Here is an 18,614-nt window from a genome sequence, read left to right as displayed (position 1 = left end):
CCTCTCACTGTCTGTAACTCTATCTCTCAAATAAATAAATAAAATATATTTTTAAAAAAGTATCTTCATATGTTGATTCAAATAAAGTATAGCAGAGGGGTTCTAGTGTCATCAATGTGTTCACCTCTTGGTTGGACCAATTATTGGTTGTAAGAGCTAGGAAAAGCTAATTCAGGTTTCTGAGTTTCAGTGTCTTCCTCTGTGCAGTAAATATTTCTGAAATTATTAGTTTGTTGTAGGAATTCCGGGAGATAATGTGAAGCACTGGCACGATGCCTTCTATACAGGCAGTGCTCAGTAAAAAGTTCTTCATATGCCTAATCCTTTGTGACATACTAGTAGGTACCCTCACCCCAGTAAAAAACAAAACTGAGGACTTTGGGGTTCTACGTATATGTATGGCCTCAGTATGTGTGTGTGTGTCTTTCTCTGTGTTCCCATAAGCCAATAACCTAAGTGCAAACAAGAAAAAATTTGCTTATGTACACGTATACTTACTTTTAATGTTTGCCCAAACCCGTCAAAATTGGGGCCCAGATTAGCACTCACATATGGCTGAGATGGCTGCATAATGAGAAGCATAGAATATATTTAAACTAAATTTTGTTTTAGGAAATTCATTATTCACTCATTATTCTAGCATGGGAAAAGTGTCTAAGATTTTCCAACAACTTGGGGGACATAGCTTTATGAAAATAAATATGAATCTGTTTTTGAAAAGAATTGTACCAGGAAGCAATATGGTATCACTCTCACAAGGTTGCTGAAAAAGTTTTACAAGGATCTTAGTAATCCTCTTCAGTTTTACTCAGTGACTTATGGCTTTGAATTTTGTGAGGTCTCTAATATTGAATCATAGAATTTGATTGCAGAATCTAGAAATGATGCCATGCCACTATCGCCATTTGCTTTCTACATGGGGAAATCGAACTTATGTAATATTTACGATGACACAGGAAATTCAAGGAATAAACAGCGTTGGTCGTGGTCCTTCTCCACTTTCTAGCACTCTAGCTACCAGACTGGCGGGGTTTTAGTGTGCTGGGATTGAGCCAAAACAAATGTGAGGGATGCCTTAGAAGGCAATGGACATAGGCAATCAAATTTGTGATGATCTAAACTCTCTTTACTCAGGAGTTGTTATGTTAGGGGTTATAAAACTTGAGAAAGTTTTTTGATAGTGTAGATCACGAATGCACACCCATAGGTAAAACCTTGCCTATTTTGTAAATAGAATTTATTGGAATACAGTTTAAAAAAAAGAAAAAAATAGGAGAAGGGTGTTTTTCTTGTAGGGAAGGAATGAATGCTTCCTGGTGATTATTATATGCCCATTTGAGAGACATTTCAGCTACTTGAACCAACTATAATGCTTATACTGGTGTTAAGAAGTGTGCATATTTTAAGGTGTACAGGTTTTACAAATGAATAAACAGACTCAAAGTCATTCAAGCCCATGGTAGTGTCTAGATTCCTGTTTAGGTCTCTATGGCTCCAGAGCCCACACTCTTCCCCCCATATCATACTCTGGTTATCTTAAATTTATTTTATACTTGAATGGCATGTGGGTGGACTGTTCTTAGGTAAACATTTTGGTCAGAGCATCAGATACTGAAACTTCATTCTGATAAACGTGTGCCTTTGTCACAAGGATGATAGAAAGGGTGTGCTCCTCCCCCCATGAAGCCACTCGACGTCAGCTAATGGCTACAGTCTCATTGCCGGTCTCCTCTGTGGATACCAAGGGCCAGGCTTTATTTTTGGGGGCTTTCTTTGTCGGGGACAGTCCTCTGTACCTGAATCTTTGCAGTGAAGTGAGGGGGACTCAGCTGTGGCATCCTGGGAGCAGGCTCTTGTTGAGTACTTGAGTCCCGAGAGACCAAGCCCTGGACCCTGTGCTCTACTGAGGCAGTTCAGAGTATGAGGAGCCAGGGAGGTGAGGGTACTCCAAAGCCTCTAATTTAGATAGAAAGCTTGCTGTAAAAAGGGAGGAGATTGAATTCAAGCATGTGCAGATATAAATGTAAGCATCCAGAGCCAAGAGGAGTTGAAGCTTGTAAAGGTGGCGTCTTATGGAGCAGAGCCTCAGGAGACAGGATACTGCTGAGGGTGAGAATCCCTGTGGAACGTGAGCAGTTTGCCGTGTTAGGTTAGGTTTGCTAGATGCAGAGCCCAAGAAAGGATTTCCTAGGCTTGTAGCTTATCGAGGAAGTCATTTTAGGAGCATTCTGTGAGGGAGTGAGAAAAATGTGTTGGTTTCAGGAGGACTTCAACTTTACCTTGACCCCATAGAGCGAAGGTGGGGTATAACCTCCCAGTAATGTCCACATGAGAGGACTCCTTTGTAAACTCGGGGTAATCTTCCTGAGCTGTTAGAAGTTGCAGGAATCGATGCACAGTCTTGGTGGAGAACGGGGTCCAGCGGGGTACCAGTAATGTCTTCCACACATTCTGAGCTGTAGATCCTCATTTGTTCAAACAAAGATGGTGATCATTGCATTTATCTAACAGGACTGTAGTAAAAGAATGTATATGAAACAGGAATGGTGACTTTTGGGGACTGAAACTGGTAGGGTACTGGGTGATTACAGTGAATAATGTTTTCCAAACTTTTGTGTTTTTCCCTCCATTGGTATTGGTGGATAACTGGGTGATTGGGATAGCTTCGAAGTAAAGAGTTGACAGAATCCATGGCTTGAAAGTTCAGAACAGATTGTACTAGTTCCCTGTTGTTGCTAGGACAAATTGCCATAGACTCAATGGCTGAAATCTACACAATTGTATTATACAGGCTGTGTCAGAAGTTTGACAGAAGTGTCAGCTGCCCCAAATCAAAGCATCAGCAAAGCTGTGGACCTTTCTATAGGCTCTAGGAGGAAATCTGTTTCCATGGCTTTTCTAACGTTTAGATGCTGCCTGTGTTCCTTGGCTCATGGTCCCCTCGTTCCAAGCCAGCAATAGCTGGTGGAGTCTTCTCACATTGCATCACTCTGACACACTCTCCTGTTGCCCTTTTTCTCTTATAAGGACCCTTGTAATCACATTGGGCCCATGTAGATAAAATCCAGGGTAGTGTCTCATCTCAAAATGCTTAACCACATCTTAAAAGTCCCCTTTGACATTGTAAAGTAAGATAGTCTCAAATTCCATGATTATAAACATCTTTGAGAGGCTGTTAATCTGCCTACTATACAGGGGTTGGCAATTTTTTCTGTGAAAGGCTAAATAGTAAGCGATTTAGGCTCTGTGGGGTGTATGTTCTCTGCTGCAGCCACTTAACTCTACCTTTGTTAAGAGAGTAACCACAGACATGTGTATGTGGATGAGCCTGGCTGTGTGCCAATAAATCATGAATTAGGAACACTGAAATTTAAGTTTTATGTAATTCTCACAAGCCACAAAGTATTATTATTCTTTTGATTTTCACCCTGGTCATTGGAAAATGTAAAATTCAGTCTTACCTTACAGCCTCTACAAAAACAAATAGCAGCTCGGATTTGCTTTGTAGGTTGTATCAGTTTAGAAGATTTTTGCCCTAGCCCATTTCCGATTTTAGGAGAGAGTTTTCAAATGTTGGGAAGAATTTCTTCACCATGCTTGGCTGGTTGTCATACATATTGCAAACTTCGACCTTGTGGTCTGCATTTCTTTTATTTGATTTTTGTTCCCCTGGAGAACTACCCTCTTTTTAATTTTTCATGGAAATTGCTGAAGGTAGAATGATGATGGTTGGTCTAAAAATCTTGTTCCTGTGTGGATGCTACATTTTTGGAAACACAGGCAAAATGAGAAAAATACTCAAATAATGTGAGTTAATTTGAAAAAGTAATGTATGTATTGACATTCCTATTTTTTCCCATTAAACCAGAGCCACTCAGAATATTGTTAACTTTTTATTGGAGCTGGCTAAATTGGTAAGAATAAAGAAGTGGGTGAGAAAGAAATGCATAGCGTAATAAAGTGGACGCTATGATATTCTGAGGCATCTTGCTTGGATTAGTTTGTCATCTCACAATGTATTATGACTACCTCTGATTTATTGGATGTAATTTTCTCTTTACAATATGACACTTTTGCTTGCTGTAATATTTATGCTTCTTGGTGAATGATAGTTGACTGTGAAACTTTTTTTCTTCTTTCTTTTTGTCAGGTGAAAGGGAAGAAGACCCTGGGAGAAAATATTGCCGACAATGGAGGCCTGCGGGAAGCTTTTAGGGTATGCATACTGCACTTGCTATGGTTTGAAGCATTAAGCCATAAGATGCCATATGGGCTTACCTTCATTTACAGTGCAGACATGCTCTTGAGGAGTTAGCTATTACAGCATTTCTGTAAATAGAATTGCGTCTCCTTTGACTCTATTATATGAATGGAGGTGCAGTGCCTTCTTTTTGGAGGGAGATGTAAAATCATCCTAAAAATAATATTTATTATTAAGAATCATGGTTTTAAAGGATGGTTTTTGAAAATACAATCACAATCATATCAAATTATACTGCAGAAATCTCCGGGGGGCTAGGTTCATATAAGTTTTCATTGAGTAAAGTCCTCTTCACAATTTTCTTTTAAAATGTAAAACTTCTCAGTTATGGCCAGAGGGTAGTGGTTCTCATACACTGGATCATATGAGTCCTTGATAATGTTTGCATCATCCACTGGGTCATGGTTAACTGAGAAATATAAAGATAATGTGGAAAGATTTTTTATAAAGCTACATGTGTTCAGTTTAAAGACCAGACTTACTCTCAGGCCATCTCTTTCCTATATTATATTTAAAATACACTTTATTTTATGAAGTGGTGATGATAGATAGTGAAAGAAGATGATAATTTTTATTCTTACTTGGCAAAAGAAAAAGTTGATAATATGTTGGCCCTAAAATGTATTGCCATAGGGGCCTTACCATTGTGTTAGATTTGTCTGTCTCATGGTGGGAGTAGTAAAAACAGCTTTTAAAAAACACCCAAACACTTTGGATGAACGGCTTTGTTATCTACTTAATGTAAGGTCTTTGTAGGTGTACCTGCCTCACTCTTAAGCAGTAGGACATTGCCTTGCATTTTGAGATGTTGTTTTCTTCTTTCTTTTCTTTTTTTTTTTAATATTTTTTATTTATTTACTTCAGAGGCAGAGGAGTGGATGGAGAGAAAGAGAGAGAGAGAGAGAGAGAGAGAGAGAGAGAGAGAGAGAAGAGGGAGGAAGAAGAGAGAGAGGAAAGAGGAGAAGAGAGTGAGGGAGAGAAGGAAGAGGTGATAGGGAGAGAGTTATTCCCCAAATGCCTGCAATGGTCCCTTACTGGGGCTGGAGCTTGGAGGCAGGAACTCAACCTATGTCTTCCCACATGGGTGGCAGTGACCCAACTACTTGAACATCACTATTGCCTCCCAGGCTGGAACCCAGAGCAAGAGGCAGGTGTCAAACCAGGCATTCTGATATAGGATGTGGGCATCATAACAACTAGGCCAAATGCCTGCCCACATGTGATGCTTTCTTAAAAACAAACTTGATATGTACTTTTCCATGGCAGGAGTATGTATTTAATGTCTCTGTATTAGATGAGGAAAGAGAAAAAACCACCATTGCAGGGGCTCATCTCTTCTGCCTCTCTTACTAGGCTTACAGGAAATGGATAAGTGACAGAAGGGAGGGAGTTGAGGAACCTCTCCTCCCTGGCATCACTTTCACCAACAACCAACTCTTCTTCCTGAGTTATGCTCACGTGAGTACACTGAGGGATGGGTGTTGGAGGTGAAATGTGGGATTTTTAGCCTACTCCCTTGATCAAAGGTTTGGAACAAAAACTTAATGCATGATTTTGATTTTAGCCAATATTTTATTTTCCTGATTATTTTCAGGATAAAAATTTTTCCTTTTTAATGTTCTATAGGAGGCCGGCGCCGTGGCTCAACAGGCTAATCCTCTGCCTAGCGGCGCCAGCACACCAGGTTCTAGTCCCGGTCGAGGTACCAGATTCTGTCCTGGTTGCCCCTCTTCCAGGCCAGCTCTCTGCTATGGCCCGGGAGGGCAGTGGAGGATGGCCCAAGTGCTTGGGCCCTGCACCCCATGGGAGACCAGGAGAAGCACCTGGCTCCTGCCTTCGGATCAGTGAGATGCGCCAGCCGCAGCGGCCATTGGAGGGTGAACCAACGGCAAAGGAAGACCTTTCTCTCTGTCTCTCTCTCTCTCACTGTCCACTCTGCCTGTCAAAAAAAAAAAATGTTCTATAGGAGATAATTAGCTTATTGCATCAAGTTTTTTTTTTTTTTTTTTTTTTTTTTGTCAAGTAGCTTACAAGCCCTATGGTAACCCACTTGCTAGTTCTTCATTCTATGTTGGCTTCTTAAACACGTGATACAATTTAGAATCATTTCTAGTAACTCATCCTTTGAGTTTCATGGCCCCGACCTTTCCTAACTTTTTCCTTCTCTTTTGCCTCATGTGCTGACTGTTCTACTACTCTACCTACGGGGGATCCTCAGGGCTTTGTTCCAAATTGTCCTATGAATATGCCATGACTCCCAGAGCTGAAAAATAAACAGAAAGGCAAGGAGCATCAAGTCACTCTTTCTTGAGTTCAGTGCATTCTTAGAGCAGAAACTGAAAGGAAAATGTGCACTAAAAAAGACACAATTCTGAATTTGTTTGGTAAATGAGGCAAAGTCCAGTTCTTAGCTACTGATGATTGCACTGGTTTACATCACAGTCACATAGGCAGCATTTTCAAAGTCAGGATGGGTCAATAAAGGTTGTGATGTATGGTATCACAATCGACAAGTGTATATGTATATACTCAAAGATAGACAGAAATTTTCATCAGTACAACTTCTTGTTCCTAGGTTTGTGCATTCACTCTTCCATAAGCACATGCACATCCAACTCTTCTACAGTTGATTCTGGTTAAAAAATTCGCACCTGTAGGAGGTCTTCTATTTCATAAACCTGAAAGGACAGTTCTAGATAAATTGACATTTATTACCCTAATGTCAACAAAACTGTAGTCCTCAACAAAATGACATTCATTCTTAGTTTTCCTATTCATGCCAATATACCCCAAGTCTTTGGGTATTTCTGTTTCAAAAGTTTAGATTCTTAGGCTTTATTTGATATACTTATCCTAGATGTTTCATCCTTGTTTAAGATGAGCAGATTTCATGTATTTCATATATACAGATTTAAGAGCATCATGATACGACTCACGCTACCTTCCCTCCCACCCATGTGCTCACCATCTCTCCTCCTTCCCTTCTTATTTTTCCTTTTAATTTTTACAATGACATGCTTTGAATTTATTTTATAATCACAAACTTGACCCTATTGCATTAGGTAGTTCAGGTCACTTTAACAAAAATACCATATACTGGGTGCCTTTGATGCAGTATAACTTTATTTCTCAGAGTTCTGGAGAAGCCCAAGATCAGGGTGGTAGCAGGGCCAAATTCTGGTGAAGGCCCTCTGCAGGTTGCAGATCGCTGGCTTTTTGTTGTGTTTTCTCTTGGTGGAAAGAGCTAGGTAGCTCTCTGTCTTCTTCCTGTAAGGGTACAAACCCTCTTGACAGTTTAATTATGCATCAAAGAACTCACCTCCTAAGATGATATAATTATGGTTTCAGCATAAGAATTTTGGGAGTGGGGTGGGGGAAACAAGCATTCAGTCTATAGCATCCCCATTGTTCTATCTAATCACCTATAGGCTAAAACCTTCCTATCTTCTGCTTTGGATTATCCCAGTAGCCTTCTGACATGCTTTCCTAATGTCAGCATCTTTCACTACTGCTTTACGTGCCACTAAATACTTCTATTTCATTACTGACCTGCTGAAAAACTGCAGGGACTCCCCACTGCCTGCCGCGTTGAAATCAAACTTCTTCATCTTTCTTTCAAAGTTTTTAATCTGATCGACCTCCACCCAACCTGCTTTTAATTTCCCACGGTTCCATTGCTTGAGAAAAACTCAGTCTTAGCCAAGTAGTGATTCTCACTTCCACCCCATAATGTCATGCCTGTTAATGTCTGTGTGGTTTTGTTTTTGATTCTCCTTCTATAATGTGATGGCTTTCCTACTCTTCCCCATGAAGTAATTCAATTCCAGCTTCATCCTTAGGATCCATGTCGAGTTTGACCTCCTTCACATCTTTGTTAAACTCCTCCCCAAGGACTCTAATCCTCATCATTTTCTTTTATATCCAAATCCTTTTACACTTAACTTCATTACCCTGCAGCTGAGTACTTAATTGCTCTCAAAATATTCAAGACTTTTAGTTTTATCTCTACAACTAATCATCTGGATTCTTATTCTTTTTTTTTTTTTAGAAGAGATTTTTTTTTTTTGACAGGCAGAGTGGATAGTGAGAGAGAGAGAGAGAGAGACAGAGAGAAAGGTCTTCCTTTTTGCCGTTGGTTCACTCTCCAATGGCAGCTGCGGCCGGCGCATCGTGCTGATCCGAAGCCAGGAGCCAGGCGCTTCTCCCGGTCTCCCATGCGGGTGCAGGGCCCAAGGACTTGGGCCATCCTCCACTGCCTTCCCGGGCCATAGCAGAGAGCTGGCCTGGAAGAGGGGCAACCGGGATAGAATCCGGCACCCCGACCGGGACTAGAACCCGGTGTGCCGGCGCCGCAAGGTGGAGGATTAGCCTGTTAAGCCACGGCACCGGCCTGGATTGTTATTGTTAGGTATCTCCAGAGCACCCAGCAAAGATGCTCAGATATATTAAAGGCACTTGATATTTTTAGATCAGTTGCTTGAAAAGGATAAGACTAACACAGTTCAACAAGGAGACTTTCTTTGTGGTCCATACTGGGTCAACTATTTAAGATAAGCAAACTACAAAAATAGAATTTTCTAGTGTTGGGGTTGGCAAACAAGGGCCAAATATGGTCTGCTGCCTGTTTTTATAAATAATGTCTTATTGTAAACCAGCCATATTCTTTCCACTGTCTATAGCTGCTTTTGTGCTACAATAGCAGAATGAAGTAGTTGAAAGAGAGAATTTATATTCTTCCAAGCCTAAACTTTTTGCCATCTATTTGTTTCCAGAAAAGAGTTTGCTGACCCTGCTAATAGAGAACAGAGGACAAAGATACATCAGTTGTTATTTACATCCCATTCCACAATATTTTTGTGTAGATAAAATAAACTAATTGACAGTGATATTATAGTTGTAATTTTGAAATGTCTCCCAACCATACCTGATTTATTTTCAACTAGATCTGCTTATAGGGACTAAAAAGATTTTCCCTTCTGGGATGGTACTAGAAAAACAGTACTAGTCTTAATGTGTTTTCAGAAATCTCTAAAATGATTTATGAAGCAAAGACAATGCTTTATAATAACTCAAGAAGAAATAACATAAGAAGAAATGAGATAAAATTTAATGCCAGAAACAACTTCACATTAGCTAGCTTCTGAGCAAATTAAGGAATCACATTATAAAAACATCTTCAAAGTCAAAATCAGAATCGCAATGACTGATGGTTCACTTTCATCAAAAGCAATAGATCATATCTCCTTTCCTGCTTCCTGTGTGCCCATAGTTGCTGCAGCCTGTCATCTTTTGCTCAGGTATTCTCGTCATTCTATTTTTTTTTCATTTCCATTTGTGCTTATTTAGTGGACGTTCACTGAGAACCTTCCTGCTGCCTATAAATAATCTTCTAACTTGTCTGTCATTTCCTCCTTGTACTTTATACCCTTGCCAGATAAGTCATTTAAAAATATGGATTTTATCATTGTCCTGCGCAAGAATAATGTTTCAATCTAGTTTAAACACTGTGGCCTGTTGTCGAATGCTTCATAAATCAGGCACCATCCTGTCTTCCCTCTGGTTGCCCACTGCTGCCCACTATGCGGCACATATTCCAGCCAAACTGAATGTCTGTCTTTCCCCCCGCATAAACATGCTTGCCTCTGCTTCTTCCTCCACTCGGAATTCATGCTTCAAGACTACGACATCCTTCAGCTTACGATTATGTAGATCATGCTGTAGAAACAACACATTGGAAGTTCATTTGCTGTTCATGGTTTGTGTCCAGCGTGGGCCGGTGGTGGGGCTCTGCTCATGGTTTTTACTCAAGGACTCGAGCTTTGGAGTCTTTATCTCAACATGTGCTTCCATGTCCACCACAGATAGAGGAAAGAAATATGAGAAAGTGTGCCTTTGCCCAGAATGTAGCATCTGAAATTGTTCCTAAGGCTCTTAAATCTTTTCTCATGTTTTTAAAGCTTCTGCTAGGAAGTGACATATATCACTTCTCACATTTCATTGGCCAAAGCAAGTCACGTAGCTGTATGGAACCTCTGAGAAGCTGGAGACGTGAACCCTATCAGACTTGGAATAGGGTATAGCAAGCCGTGCACTCCAGCAGGCAGAATACTAACTTCTCATGACCATACTCAATTATGGGTGGCTGATTCATTTTATTGACTTGAATGAGTATGACTAAATTTGATAAGGGCTATTTCAAACATCAAATTAATTGGATGAATACATAGGTTGATTCCTGGGCACATCTACAATTCTGTTGATTTAAAGGACTTGTCTGGAAACCTTCCTAATTTACTCAAATTGTGGAATTATTCACATTGATAAAACCTTCTACTCCGGGAATTAGAATAATAGATGTTACTACTGATGAAGGTTTTATCTGATCTACTAAAACTGTTTGTTATGCATTGATTCTGAAATTATTCTTCAGGATAATTTGGAGCCGTTAAAACAGCAGCAAATGTATTATTGGAATGGAAAAATATTTATTGGGGTGTTTTTCTCTTTTAGGTGAGGTGCAATTCCTACAGACCAGAGGCTGCCCGAGAACAAATTCAAATTGGTGCTCACAGCCCCCCTCAGTTTAGGTAAATGGGTAAAATGGTGACATTTGTTTTTAATCTGTGCATTTCCCCACTTGCTCCCCGACTCTGCCGTCCCAGGTATGTGATCTGAACAAAAGTCTGTATTGTAAACTGTGTGATCTCCAATATGCAGAAAAAAAATCTGGCTAAACAGAAATTACATCCCCTTTCCTTTATTATTCGTAAGCTTGTTTAGTCAGTGTCCTCTCAACTCAACTTCTACCGACGGGCACTTGTATATACCTCTAGTCTAGCGTCATATCAAGAGATCCATGAGACTATATCAGAATATAAAGTTAATTTGGAATCCAAATCATACTTTTAGTAACAGATCCCACTTATTATTTTCCAGTTTTTGAGAGAGTAATCCATGAGTGCCATGGTCACCATGGGTGCACAGTAAACCAGAGTATTCAGTTTTTTCAATAACTTCTATTTTTGTCTAAGGCAAAAACCAGTTTTTGTCTTAGAAAAGGATGAGCTCTGACATATTTTGCTTTAAAACACCAAGAGCTCTGTTGTGTTTTGTGTTAAAGAATATTTTATTTAATATATTTCTCATTTTTTGGTGCAGTCAACCAACAGACTTGAATGAATGCCTACTTTCTGATTAGCTTTGAAAAAAAAGGAAGATATAGTGATATTTTGAAATTATAATTCATTTCTAGAATCAGAGATGGTACATTTTGGCTTTTATGTTGAAATAGTTGCTTATATATGAATAAAAAATTTTAATTAGTCTTATTTAATTGTCACAACATATAAAATATTAAGTAAAAAAAATTGAGGTTGATATTACTTACCCTATGCTAGATTCTGTAGTCTGAAACTTTCTATAGTTAAGGACAGCTAATTATAATGATAAATTGAAGAAACCATAATAATTTATATTCACTCTTTGCCTAGAACATATTATACCTAGATATCATTATATTTAATATTTAAATGAGCCATTAGCACATTTCAAGAAAGTCGTCTATGATTTCTCCTATCTGAGTATTTAAAAATCTTATTCCAAAACCTTGCCTTAGAAACGTTTCAGAAATTGACTATAAATTACCCACTAGCACAAAAAATCTAATCACTGTTTTGGAAATTCTCCCCCACTGGGCTTAACTGTCATGAAAGCTGACAGTTTCTAATGGACTGAAATGTGCTCCCACTGACAAATGGTGCAGATGAAACCACACAGTAGATTAATTACTCAACAGATAAGTTTTTGCGACTAATTTCTTCTTACTAGCTAGTTGTCTGTAATGTTGAATTGTAGCTGATAATTTTCAGAGTATGCTTACTAATTATCAGCTAAATCCTATCTTTACCACCTGCCTAGGGTGAATCACACTATGAAATATGCATCCCTACGTGTACATCCCAGCTGAAACACCAGAGGTTAAGATTTTAAGAAGATTTTTTTGGAAGCAAGCTATTACATTCATTCAAATGGCCATAGGTGACAAAGTCATTAGGGAAGAACTAGTCAGTGACTGGCAATGCTGAGTCTTCAGTCAACCTTTTGAATGTGCAGTTGAGTAAGAAATAGATGAGGGGGGAGTGTTTTTGCCTGGCTTGTTATTGATGTCTGCAGGAACTGTAGACTGAGAGTGCAGCAGAAATCACACAATGGATATTCCACTTCTAAAAGGCAGTTACAATCAAAGTGCTGAGTCGGCAGCTGCAGTCTTTACTGCAGTCAGGAACTTGCAAGAACACCAGAACTAACTCCAGTGAAGAATTACTCATCAGTAGCAACTAGGTACCATTCATTGGTTGATATTTGCATTAACCAAATCCTAGGTAAACATGAACCTCTAAACCTAATAGGAATTTAAAGGGAAATGTTTTTTGTTTTTGTTTTTTTTGCAGATCGAATTAATGTTTTAAAAAGTTAGAAATGCAACAACATAGATGACACTTTCAGACATTCTGTTGAATGAATGAAGTCAAAGACAAAAGAGCACATACCATGGGTTCCAAATACAGGTCAGAGTGGTAGTTACCTGTGGAGGTTCTGTAGGCAGAGGACACAAGAGAGCTTTCTGTGTGCTAGAAATATCCCATGTCTCCATCTCAGCGGTAGTAATGTGGGTCTATACCCATGAAAAAAATTGATTTCAACATTGGAGATTTGTGTGTTTTATGTCAGTTACACTTTTCTGAAAAAGTTAAAGTTTTACAAAGTTAGAAAAACTAAATATTGGCAATGATACCATTTGACAGGGATTTGAAAACTGTTGGAACAGTAATAGAAACATTTAATTTGTCTGGCATTGAGGAGATGTTGGTTCTAGTCTCAGCTTTGTTCATTTCTTTGGAAATTTATCATTTGGGGCTTTTTAAAAATCTCTTCTGTAAACAAATTTAATGAACAAAAATGTCCCTTCCAGAAATATACTACCATATCCTGAATCTGTTGATGAGAATTAAGAATTAATTAAGAATTAAATGACATGTGCTTTGACATATCTTTTTTCAGGGTGAATGGTGCGGTTAGTAACTTTGAAGAATTCCAGAAAGCTTTTAACTGTCCGCCCAATTCCACGATGAACAGAGGCATGGACTCCTGCCGGCTCTGGTAGCTGGGATGCTGGTTGCTACCAGCCTGAGAGAGCTGTGGCACAGTGGCAGCCGAAGTGGCACTGAGCCCTCATCATCCACTGCTTTAGGCTTATGTTCCCCTGAGGACTTTCATTGTTAATGCATTTTCATTATTTGTGTAGGTGACCTGCCAGTGTCTGTTCAAAGTTGTAGGGCTTAAAAAGTGGAATACAAAAAATGAACCAACTTTGTTTCTTTAGAAAACCAAAAGAACAAAAATAAATCCCTAGGCTACTTTTGTTCAAATGCTATCTGCTGGGTTGTTGCTGTTGGCCATTGTAGTGTGTTAGTCCCAGCTGAGTGGTACATACCATTTTAACCTATAACTTTGTCGGAGGCCTAAGTAGAATGTATCCATGAAAAGTTCACTCTATTAGACCTGGAACCCTCACTGATGGAGACGTGTGCAAGGATACCTGGGAGGTCTTGCTGCTTTGTGGAATGCAGTAGATCTTATGGATGGTCACTGCACAGCTTGTCTTAATTCTAACGTAGTTAAATTAGGTATATGTTGGATCTCTATTTTGGAATATTTGCTGGAGTTCTTGCTTTCAGATTTGGAGTTGATTGAAATGAAAAGCTGCCTCACAACTTGCGTCTGATGTAGCTTATGGCGCTGTTCAAGTCAAGAGCAAAGCTGGTGGAAGGATTCCTAGGCAGAGGGTTTGAGTTCATAAACAGAAAAAAAGGAGGTTGTATGTTTCACTCCTAGTCATATAGCAGCAAGGAAGCCTGGGGGTGAAGTCTCCAAAACCTTATCCAGGTCTATATGAACCTCAGTGATTGTCTGCTGCACATTTTTCTGTATCCCAATTATTTTTGTTCCACTTCTCTGATATGTATGCATACTTCTGTTTCTGAAATGAACAGGCCTTAAGAAAAGGACTTTCTTATTCTCCACTAGGGACATATGGCTTTCACTTCCCTTTAGTACAAAGGGACCATGCCACATTGAGGACGGAGCAAAGTGCCCTTCCATTTTGGTTTAGTAAATGTTACCTTTTTTTTTTTTTAACTTTTTTGAAAACTTTTGTGATTGAAGACATTTTAGGACATTGATTCATTTAAAAATTACCTGAATAGCCTAAAAAATCCATAGTTTTTACTCTTCAAGTCTCCAAAGAGTTTGTAAGAAACACCAATACCATGTTTTTGGTCCTTAGAGCATTATCATTTTAAGTGAACTCTTCTATCTCTTAGGTTGTATGTACATAGGATAAAATGGAAATGCCATTACAGTAGTTACCTGTTACTCAAAAATAGGCATTCCTCCAACTCTTTCACATTGTTCTTTGTACATGAGGTTCTGGGCTAAGTGGGCCAATAGGAAAATCTCAAGAGCAAAATGACAGATTCAGAGTCACCACAAGAGGTCATTTTGCATCCCTGTCTCTTGTCATTCTTTTTTTTTAATGTAAGTGTGTGCCATGTCCTTCTGTAACCATGGGAACTTCTGAAAGGAGAAAAGTGGAGGGGCACCATCCTGAGGAGAACAATTACACTGCATTAGACAGAGGAGAGTGATTTTCTCCTTGACTTCTTCCTCTCCAAATGGATAAACTTCTGAAGGGCAGTTACCTTTCCTCCTCTTAACTATGGCTTAATGTGACCTTAGTTTGTATTTCTAAAAACAAGCAGTGTTAGGTTAGGGGTGCTGGCAATGTAAGTGCCTTTTCTCTGGAGTGAGCACTTTGATTTGGTTTAGACATGTAAGATACCTCTGGTTTTATGCCTGCACTTGGGCATTTAAAATCAGCTGAGGTTTGTCATGTTTATATGAATAGTGATTTCTTCCCTAAACTCCAAATAAACACATTCCTGCAGGTCAGAGAAAGTGTTTGATAAAAGCAAAGAATTATGACTTTGGAAGTGGAAATTATGAAGTCACTTGTTGATCTAGGAAAACAACTGGCTGGAAATCAGTTGGGGCCCTCACAGTTTCTAGATAATACGTAGTCCTGATTCACTTTACTCATTGTCACTCTGTTATACCAAAAGTTGTAAATAGGATGGCCTTTCTTAAAATAAATAAATAAGCAAACAAACCAAAAGCAGCAAGCCAAATCATGACTATTGGTTAGAATAATTTTCTGGAAGGATTGGATTCCCAGATGTATGTTGTGTTTAACACTTCGGATTAAGATCTCACTGTCTCTTTGCTTCAATACAGATTGTTAAAAGAAACGGACACTGAATAAGTGGGTATAAAATGCAACTGGAAGGAAAGGGTAAAAGGCAGGGAGAAGCTAAACTAAGGATATAGCTCTGAAGAGAAGACAGGATTTTGGCAGTCCTTGCTAAGCATATCCACTGGAGTAGATCCATAAAGTTTTACAAAAATAATTGTTAAATTAAAAAGAAATTAGATATTGGACCTCAGACTAGAGCTGCAAAACACACTTTTCTAATTCATATATCAGATGTTCTGCCAGTAAACTATTGTCTAGGCAGTGGAAGGAGTTTGAGTTCTTGTGAAATTCTCCAGGGTTAGTCAAGGATTCTATGTATATAATGTGGTGTTGTTTATCACCATTGACCAAAGTTTGTTGAGCTTTTCACCAAGTGTTCAGCATTCACATCCTGTTTCCATTTATTTCCTTTTATAAGATGGACCTGGACATGACTAATGCAAGCTTCAGGATTCATAAATTATCCTGAAGTTTATTTAGTGGCTTGCCTCAATGGAGCTTAAAGCATAACACATAAATTTTATCTTATTTAGCCCTGGAGCATCACTAAGAAACAACTAAGAACCATGGCTTGCCAGACAGATTGTGCTTGTGCCAGAGAAGTTGAAAGGCCTGAAATTGCTTGTCATGTACCCCAGATCCAGGAAAGAAATGGACTGACTTATACTTTGGGCTACTGACCTTTGGATTAACCTTCACTCCTTAGATTACCCCATTTCTAAATACATTTATTCATTCAGTATTTCTATAATCATTTAGCATTTGATAGACTTCTTCCTTGATATTTTTAGCACGATGCCTCAGTTACTTTATTAAATTGTGGAAGTATATCTGATTGTTTCACATAACAACATTCTCATTGCCAGTGGCCTGTGCCCAACTGGCTTAAAGAAAGATGTTCGTAAGTTATTCATTTTATAACTAACTAGTCATTGTGAGACAGATTGGTTGGTTGTTTTTCTTTCTCTGTTTGTGAAACAATGTCAACAATCATTCTAAGGACAATAAAATGTTGGTTGAAGTTTTTCTGTTTCTCTACTTCTTGAAAAATTAAAATCAGGGCCTGTGTTGTGGTGTGGCAGGTAAAACCAATGCCTGTGACACTGGCATCCCATATGGCACCAGTTCGTGTCCCTGCTGCTTCACTTCCTATCCAGATACCTGCTAATAGACTTGGAAAAGCAACAGAAGATGGCCCAAGTGTTTGGACTCCTGCTACCCACCTGGGAGACCCAGAAGATGCTCCTGGCTCCTGGCGTCAGCTTGGCACAACTCTGACCATTACAGCCATTTGGAGAGTGAACCAGCAGATGGAAGCACATGATCTCTCCCCCACCCCCGCCCTGCCTCTCCCTTTCTCTTTGTAACTCTGACTTCCAAATAAATAAATAAATTTTTAAGACAAAAAAAACCATTGAAATTGATTGCATCTATTAACACATTCAGTTCTGTTTTAGATATTAATACTTGTATTTGCCAAAAAATATGCAAAGCACTGTAATGTGCTAGTTTTCTTTATTTAGGAGAGTGGGATTTGAATGCAGCTCTGTAGACAATGAGAGATTTGCAAAGCAGCCATATTTTCTTCCCAAATGTAAGTCAGCAGTTGTGGTTTATTGCCTTTGATTTAATATTCCTTTTGAGGAAAAGAGATGCCTCTGAGAAAATTATCAACCACAGTAGGGTTGGTCTTGCAGAAGAGACAATGATGATTACAGTTTCTAGCCAAATAAAAGGTTTCTTTTTTTTTAATTTAATGAATATAAATTTCCAAAGTACAGCTTATGGATTACAATGGCTTCCCCCCCCCCATAACTTCCCTCCCACCTGCAACCCTCCCCTTTCCCACTCACTCTCCCCTTCCATTCACATCAAGATTCATTTTCAATTCTCTTTATATACAGAAAATCAGTTTAGTATATATAAAGATTTCAACAGTTTGCGCTCACATAGCAACACAAAGTGAAAAAATACTGTTGGAATACTAGTTATAGCATTAAATAACAGTGTACAGCACATTAATGACAGAGATCCTGCATAATATTTTTTTAAAAAAGATTAATTTTCTATGTAATTTCCAATTTAACACCAAGGTTCTTTTTTTCATTTTCAATTATCTTTATATACAGAAGATCGATTCAGTATATAGTAAGTAAAGATTTCATCAGTTTGCACCCACACAGAAACACAAAGTGTAAAAATACTGTTTCAGTACTAGCTATATCATTACTTCACATTGGACAACCCATTAAGGACAGATCCCACATGGGACATAAATACACAGTGACTCTTGATGTTGATTTAACAATTTAACACTCTTGTTTATGGTGTCAGTAATCGCCCTAGGCTCTAGTCATGAGTTGCCGAGGCTATGGAAGCCTTTAGGGTTCGCCGACTTCAATCTTATTCCAACAGGGTCATAGTCAAAGTGGAAGTTCTCTCCTCCCTTCAGAGAAAGGTACCTCCTACCTTGATGGCCCCGTTCTTTCCACTGAGATCACACTCGCTGAGATCCTTCATTTAGGTCTTCTTCTTCTTCTTTCTTCTTTCTTCTTTTTTTTTCCAGAGTGTCTTGGCTTTCCATGCCTAAAATACTCTCATGGGCTCTTCAGCCAGATCCAAATGCCTTAAGGGCTGATTCTGAGGCCAGAGTGCGATTTAGGACATCTGTCATTCTATGAGTCTGCTGTGTCTCCCCCATCCCATGTTGGATCCTTCTCTCCCTTTTTTGGTTTTATCAGTTAGTATTAGCAGACATTAGTCTTGTTTGTGTGATCCCTTTGACTCTTAGATCTATCAGTGTGATCAATTGTGAACTGAAATTGATCACCTGGACTAGTGAGATGGCATTGGTACATGCCACCTTGATGGGATTGTATTGGAATCCCCTGGCACATTTCTAACTCCATCATTTGGGGCAAGTCCGATTGAGCATGTCCCTAATTGTACATCTCCTCCCTCTCTTTTTCTCATTCTTATATT

The 18,614-nt window shown here is 39.0% G+C and overlaps 1 protein-coding gene across 1 annotated transcript in view; it reads left to right on the top strand.

The window, feature by feature from the left end:
* PHEX (phosphate regulating endopeptidase X-linked) overlaps positions 1-13,424 on the top strand; it is a 223,848-nt gene extending 210,424 nt beyond the window's left edge. The window contains exons 19-22 of the mRNA XM_062183402.1: positions 4,151-4,216; positions 5,615-5,719; positions 10,772-10,848; positions 13,322-13,424. Of these exons, the coding sequence (XP_062039386.1) occupies positions 4,151-4,216; positions 5,615-5,719; positions 10,772-10,848; positions 13,322-13,424 (351 nt within the window). The remainder of the gene's footprint in view (positions 1-4,150; positions 4,217-5,614; positions 5,720-10,771; positions 10,849-13,321) is intronic.
* Positions 13,425-18,614: the final 5,190 nt, after the last annotated feature.

Source organism: Lepus europaeus, chromosome X (assembly GCF_033115175.1).
Source record: "Lepus europaeus isolate LE1 chromosome X, mLepTim1.pri, whole genome shotgun sequence".
Lineage (NCBI taxonomy): Eukaryota > Metazoa > Chordata > Mammalia > Lagomorpha > Leporidae > Lepus > Lepus europaeus.
This window is presented reverse-complemented; position numbering and strand designations above follow the sequence as displayed.